This window comes from Cinclus cinclus, chromosome 6 (genome assembly GCF_963662255.1).
Source record: "Cinclus cinclus chromosome 6, bCinCin1.1, whole genome shotgun sequence".
NCBI lineage: Eukaryota > Metazoa > Chordata > Aves > Passeriformes > Cinclidae > Cinclus > Cinclus cinclus.
This window is the reverse complement of record NC_085051.1, coordinates 9,096,858-9,104,245: the sequence shown is the minus strand read 5'-3', so window position 1 is coordinate 9,104,245 and position 7,388 is coordinate 9,096,858. Positions and strand designations below refer to the sequence as shown.

Below are 7,388 nucleotides of genomic sequence, written 5' to 3'. Positions count from 1 at the left end.
AGTTATTAGAGCAGGATGATGTTACCTTGAAAAGAGCTTCTGTTGTTAACCCTGCCATGTTTCTGTCCTCTGCCTTAGTTGATGGTATGACTAAGCATGGCTGTCCACAGACAACTGAAGAAGTCTCTTCCAGCTGACCAGACCTGAAAGATGTGCCCCTGGAAAATCCAGATTAGAAGCTTTTTACAGATGGGAGCAGCTTCACGAAAAATGGTAAAAGGATGACAGGTGATGCAGTAACCACGCAAGACAAGGTGATTGAGGCAAAGTCCCTGCTGGCAGATGTGTCATCGCAGAAAGCTGAATTGATTGCACTGAGGAGAGCCCTAGACCTGAGCGAAGAAGGTAAAGATATGGACTGACTCTAAATAGGCATTTAGTGTTGTCCATGTGTGTGAAGCCATCTGGGAGGAGAGAGGACTTCTGAGTGCTCAGGGTAATGAAATCAAACACGCTGAACAAATTCTCGCCCTCTTAGAGAGAATTAAAAAGCCCGCAGAAGTAGCTATCATGCATTGTAGAGGTCACCAAAAAGGGAAAACCACTCTAGAACTGGGAAATGGGTTTGCTGGTTAAGCAGCAAGAGGAATTGCAGAAAAAGGTGTCCTTGCAGTAATTCCACAAAAAGAGATTGATTTGTCAGGGTTCACCCCAAAATATGACCAAGCAGACCACAAACTAATTAATTTCCTTAAAGGCAAGATCACAGAAAGTGGATGGGCTGTTACACCAACAAATCAGTTTGTAGTCCCAACCCTGATCCTTCAGGTGCTGGCTCAGAGACAACAGGAAAACACACATTTCAGGGTTGAAAAATCTTTTGAAACATCTAATAAAGGTCGTAATAGGAAAAGGAATGACTGACATTGTACAATCAATAGTGAGCAAATGTGAAATCTGCTGTAAAAACAGCCCTGACACAAGGAGAAGAGTTGTATTAGGAGTGACAAAGGCAGGGGATCTTCCTGGAGATTACTGACAATTACATTTTGCAGAGTTACCATGCAAAGAGGGATACCAGGACATACTGCTATTAGTTGTCACCTTCAGTGGGCGGCTGGACGCTTACCACTGTCTCCCCAACACAGCCTAGGAAGTGGTGAAAGTTTTACTTAATCATATAATTCTGAAGTTCGAGGTTCCCTTGGGGATGTCATCAAATAGGGGACCGCACTTCATTGCTACAGTGGTTAAAGAGGTTAGCTGGATTATGGGAATTACTTGGGGTCTGCATACACCTTGTAGGCCCCAGGTGAGTGGTAAAGCTGAATGTATGAATGAGACTCTCCAAGAACAAATTCCTAAAATTTGTCAGGAAACATCTATGACATGGGTTCAGGCCTCACCTGAAGCTTTACTGGGAACTGGCTTACAACCCTCATGGAGGGATAATATCATTCCCTGTGAAATATTGTATGGCAGATAATATCAAATGCCACATATTCCAGGTGAAATTCACTTGAATGGGAAATGTGATCTGCAGAGTTATTTAATGGCTTTAAGTTCCACTTTGCAGAAGCTCCAGAGTTACATCATGCTATCCTGACCCATAGGACTGGACACAGCTGCACATCTGTTCCAAAAGTTGGGAAGTCTGGTCTTTGTAGATAGGCAGCAATGATCAAATAAAGGCAGGAAGTCTGATTTTGCAAAATCTATTGGACTATTGGAAAGTTGGATGGAAACAGCTCCCATGGCAGCTCTGTGCCCTGCTCCTGCTGCCTGTCATCTCCTTGCCCTTCTTCACCGCTCATTTTGGGTACTGCCTCTTGCTGAGGCCATTTGATTTCTCTTTCTTTGCCCTCAGCACCTCTCTCCCATCCACCTGTGCCAACAGCAGTGCCCACCCTCTGATTTACATCCTGGCTGGTGAATGCTAAAGGAATTCACCCTCTCTGGTAGTGTTACCTTCCAGAGGGGTTTGAGGATGTGCCTTAGCTCCGGAATAGGGACAATATCAGTGGGGAATCATCACTAAGTGGAATCATCATGCAACAGAGTCATCATAGAATAGGACCATAAAATATCCAGAGTTGGAAGGGACCCAGAAGGATCATGGAGTTCAGCTCCTGGCCCTGCACAGGACATCCCAACAATCCCCCCCTGTGCCTGAGAGCATTGTCCAAAAGCTCCTTGTGCTCTGTCAGGCTGGAGCTGTGTGCAGCATGGGGAGGGGATTCTGGATGACAGAATCCTGGCTGGAGGGGATTCTGGATGACATGAGGAATCATCATGGAATAGATTGGGTTGGAAGGAATCTCAGAGATCATTGCATGCCAACCCATCAGCTGTGGGAAATGACACCCAGTAAACTTCTTGCTTTGAAATCTTTGCTTTAAGTCTTTCCAGAAATGAGCTTCCATAACCTGTGGAATATTAAAATTGAGTCACCAAGGCCGAGAGCTTTTCCCAGTAGATTTTCTTAGGGTGTTTGCTTAAAAACAGCATGTAGGTGGATTAGAGATCTCGGCACAGCAGTGCAGAAAAATTCCTGGGCAAATCATGTCCATCTCCAGCAGGTCCTGCTGCATGGGAAGACCCTGTGGAGGCTTGACACTGAGCTTTGTTGTGCAGGTGTTTGGGATGGCCCCTGGAAAGTTTTCCCCAAAGTACACAGTGAGTTTGGGTCTGTGGGCTGTATTGTAAGTTGGAGAAGGATGGTCTTTAACAATCCTTCCAACCCAAATCATTCTAGGATTCCATGGAAAACATGAAGCTCATGTAGGGAATGGCCTGTGTGACACTGGAGACAAGGAAGGTGCTTGGAAGTAGAAAAAGTACATTGGAGGCTCATGACCCTTCTGCTCCTGTCTTGGGAGGGATCCCAGAGTTGCTCTTCCCTTGACAAGATGTTGTACAATTGAAAGTTTCTGTCTTTCAACAGAGAGGAAAACAGGAGACAGGAAGAAAAAATCCTCTGAGATCACAAAGTCTCTCTCCTCTGTTAATTACTAACAACTCTGTCAATAAATGCTTTCAAGATGTTTAATCTCATGTGTGTCTTGTGTGTCCAAAGCCTGACTCCTCAGCACCCATGACTTTCATTCTACCTTACCCTTCCAGAAGCAGTGCCACCTTGGATTCCCCTGGATTTAAGGCAGTGGGAAAAGAAAGGAAAACTTCCCCACATGTAAGAGCTGTGGCTGCTGCCCAGGTCTCCCCCAGGAGGAATGATGAGATCTTGGCACTGTCAACATCATCCCAACCATTGCAGGCACGTGCCTTAGGAAGTGTTCTGGTATGAGAGAGGTACCTGTCCTCCTCAGAGACCAGCCAGAATCTTTAGAATGGGATAAAATAAGGAAATGAGCCATTTTGGACACTGTTCACCCAGAACAAGCTCTGTAGGGAAGTCTGGATGATGTTTATTCAACAAATATTGAGGCCAGAATTATCACACTGGAAACAAATAAAAATAAAACCAACCCCACTCTGATGTAGGGGTAAAAACAAAATGACAAAGATCAGTACGAGATGGATTTTGGACGAAGCTTCTACGCACAGTCCCTGTTCAGCTCCTCCTGAGGGTGGCCAGGTTCTGGATGGAAGTGGTAAACAGATTCCTGGACTTTGATGCTGGGGAACCAGAGGATGGCCCCATTCTGCAGAAGAGCAGCATAACCCCTAATTTCTGTGCAATTAAATAGTCCAAGCAACTGGTGATGTGAATATCCATGTTGAAAGCTCTTTTTGGTCACAGGCACAAGGGTTCAGTGCATGGCACCTTTGACCCTGCTCTTTACTCAGAACAAGTCAATCCTGGAATTAAAGAATGTGACAAATGCCCACTGAAAGCACAAGGGAATGTTGCTGTTCCCGCCCAGCTCTGCAGCCCTACCTGGTGTCTCTTCCCATCAGCTGGAAATGCAGGGCTGGCTCTGCTGGACAGAAGGGGAAGGAGGCTCCCTGTGATCCCAACCCCTCTCCTGACATCCAGAGGCAGCAGACCCACAGGGATTTGGGAAATCAGCACCACCCAGTGCTGGGTGTGTCCCCAGGCATTAATTAGTGTATCACAGTCTTTGCAGGCAGGAGATTCCTCAAAACACCATGAAACTCATGTGGGTAGCCAAAGGAGATGGAGTTCATTCCCTGGGGCTGAGGCAATGAGGGTCATTCCATGGGGAATAGAGCTGGGGAACAGCACTGAGCCCAGCTGCACTGCCTGGAGCCATGGGGGCATGGCAGGGAGGAGGAAAGCCATGCTCCAATGTGTCTATGGCAAAGCATCCCTCCCACATTGTCCCTGGCAATGTCCCTGCTCCCTTCTCCTGCAGGAGTACACCAGCACAGGGAGGGTGAAGCTGTGGATATTTATTAATCAGGTGACTCAAGGAAAACTGTGCTGAGGTCCTGCAGCAGAGCAGTGGAAGGGATCAACAGCATCAGACCCTCGTGTCACTCTGTGCATTATTTCTGCGGGCAGTTCTTACTTTCTTGTCATCAAAGACCCTCTGGAGTGAGAGTCGGAGGGACCCTATGGAGCAGGGACTCCAGCACCTCCCTGCCAAGAAGTAGATGAAGGGTTTGATGCTGCTGTGGATGCAGGTGAGCAGGAAAAACACCTCAGAGGACACAGGGAAATATCCGAGCTGCTGTAGGAAATTGCAGAGGCAGAGGAGGAGAGTGAAGAGCACAATGATGAAGACAACGACGTGTCGCCTCTTGGGTTCCTGCTTCTTGGAGCCACGTGTTGCTGTAATGATGTCGATTGCACGGGAAATGACCACGGGTGCAGCAAAGAGGAGCAGGATGACAGCGTAGATGGAGATGAGAGCTGCCCGGCAGTGCTCCTGCGCGTGGGACGGGCACAGGGATGTTATCATGGGAATGACAGTGAAGAGAGCAAAGAAGGCCCAGTATTGGACACTGTCCAACACCCACCACAGACGCAGAGGAAGTTCACAGTGGCAGCAGAGCTGGAAGAGCTTTTCGACAACGTCCGCAGTGCTGCTGCCCGTCAGCCAGTACAGCCCCCAGAAGTAGGAGATCACTGACAGCTGGAAAAGGAAGCTCATGTACATCAAGGGCAGGATAGGAGAGCAGGACATGTCCTCCACCAGGAAGAGGAGGGCAGAGGGGAGTGTGAGGAGTAGGAAGATGAAGTCGATGACAGCCAGGTCAAAGATGACAGCGTTACGGGTTTTCAGTCTTAGGAGGCAGAGGACAGCCCCGTTCCCAGCCAGCCCACAGAGGCAGATGAGCAGTGTCACACTGTGTTTGGCCACATTGGTGACATCTATCTCACAGAGATCGTCTCCTTCAGTGGGTGAGGCAGGAGATGGGGACACGGTGGTCACCTCCATGGATGGACTCTGGGCAGGCAGTGGGATGTGGTCCCTGGCTGTGGTCAGTGGATGGGAGTCAGTGCTTGGAGAATCCAGGGATGGATGATGAGGCTCCTGAGCAGCTCCCTGCAGTGGGAAGGATTCAGTGGGGAGGAGTGAGATGTGCAGGGGAGAAGGGCAGTGAAAACGGGGGGTAGAGGGAAATGGGAGGGTTGGGCTGTACAGCAGGGAGAGTGTAGGGGAAACTTAGGGAATGGAGGGGGGACATGGGCCGGGCATTGTGTTCACCAGGAGAGGGTGGCAGGAACAGAGCAGCTGCTGGAGGAGAGGAAGGTGGGGGAGGGAGGAAGGAAAACATTCCACTGACCTGTTCACTGTGGGACAGCAGCAGGCAAAGGGGGTCTGTGCAGATCTGCAATGCTTCCTGGTACCTCTTGATCCTTTGGGATCCATGTCCTAAAGTGGATCCTGCCAGGTCAGTAACATGAAGGAGAAAGTGCCCAGATTACCAGGAGCTCTCCATTCCTGTCCCTCTGTCTCTCTCTGTGCTCTGTCCTGCTGTTGTTTCCCAAAGACTGGGTGGGGTTGTGGGGGAGTCAGAAATTGCCTCTTTGGCTACGTCGGAGTTCCACTTCCTCAGAGGTATTTATCCTGGGGTTTTCTGCTACAGAGGAAGTGACATTTGTCAAAAGCTCCAAATGAAATATTTTGCAAATGGCTCCTCATTTCCATCTGATGAGAAACATTCCATCCCCGAAGAATGTCCCATTCTCCAACTGCCTTCCCTCTCCTGACAGGTTTCTAATATTCCTCGTTTCTCTTCCCTGAGGGGTCATTGTCCCTCCAGCAGCAGAGGGTTGCTGGTGGTGCTGGATTGGTGGCAGTGCTGATGAAGCAGCTGGCTGCTTCTCAGAAGTAACTCCCATTTTGGGAAGAGCTCCGGGGTCGTTGCCAAAGCCCTGGGCACAAGGAAGCACAACTGAGCTTCTCGAGCCTCCTCTCCTCTCCTCTCCTCTCCTCTCCTCTCCTCTCCTCTCCTCTCCTCTCCTCTCCTCTCCTCTCCTCTCCTCTCCTCTCCTCTCCTCTCCTCTCCTCTCCTCTCCTCTCCTCTCCTCTCCTCTCCTCTCCTCTCCTCTCCTCTCCTCTCCTCTCCTCTCCTCTCCTCTCCTCTCCTCTCCTCTCCTCTCCTCTCCTCTCCTCTCCTCTCCTCTCCTCCCCATTCCCACCCCATCCTGTCTTATCCCACAGGTTTCCCAGTAGCAGCTGCTCCCCCATTCTGAGTGTGGCCTCTCAGGCTCTGCTCTCCTCTGGGTTTCCCAGCATCCAGACCCCTTCCAACCCCTCTGACCCTCTCCTGACCCCTCCAGCCTGCTCTGACACCCCAGAACCCACCCAGGGCTGCTTGTTTTCCCCTGACAGCCCCACTCCTCCCTGCTCCACCTGGGACCCCGGCAGAGTCTCTGCTCCTCCTGCCCATAGGGTTCTAGGAACCAGGAGGGAGGAGGGAAACCCAGCTCCAATGTGCTCACAGGAGCACACAGGATGATAAATGTGGCTGGAGCCAGTGCAGAAACACAGAAGGAGAGCTCCAGGGGTTTGGGGGCAAGTTCTGTAACAAGAAGCAAGAGCACATGGCCAAAGGAAAAGTTCAAAGCAAGGTCACCTTTAATATTGCAGCACTCAGTGAATACGACCACCAGAGACCCCTCTGGATGATCCTCCAGGATCATAAAAGTGCTTCCAGTAGGAGGCTGACACATGAAAATAAATTCTAGGAAAATGATGCTTATGTGTTAGATAAGAAAATCGTTATAATGTCTCTGTGTAATTATAATGGATAAAACCCCTGTTGTAAAGTCTCAGCACAAACAGAGATCACGGAGAGATCTTCTGTGTGTCCTGTGCAGGTAAATAATTCCTGCTTCTAAATGCTTACCATGGTGTTATAATGTTAATTTCAGTATCAGCATTCAGAAGGGAAGCACAGGGCAGAGGAGGGGACACCTGGGTTGGTCACTGTGGTCACCAGGAGAGGGTGGCAGGAACAGAGCAGCTGCTGGAGGAGAGGAAGGTGAGGGAGGGAGGAAGGAAAACATTCCA

The 7,388-nt window shown here is 49.5% G+C and overlaps 1 protein-coding gene across 1 annotated transcript; it reads right to left on the bottom strand.

The window, feature by feature from the left end:
• Positions 1 to 3,494: 3,494 nt before the first annotated feature.
• On the bottom strand, positions 3,495 to 5,344 carry LOC134045003 (mas-related G-protein coupled receptor member H-like). Its single transcript, XM_062494558.1, has 2 exons — positions 4,392 to 5,344; positions 3,495 to 3,602 (listed from the first exon to the last, which is right to left on the bottom strand). The coding sequence occupies exons 1-2, from the start codon at positions 5,304 to 5,306 to the stop codon at positions 3,495 to 3,497; spliced, it is 1,023 nt and encodes a 340-aa protein (XP_062350542.1). The 5' UTR covers positions 5,307 to 5,344.
• Between the last annotated feature and the right edge of the window lie 2,044 nt (positions 5,345 to 7,388).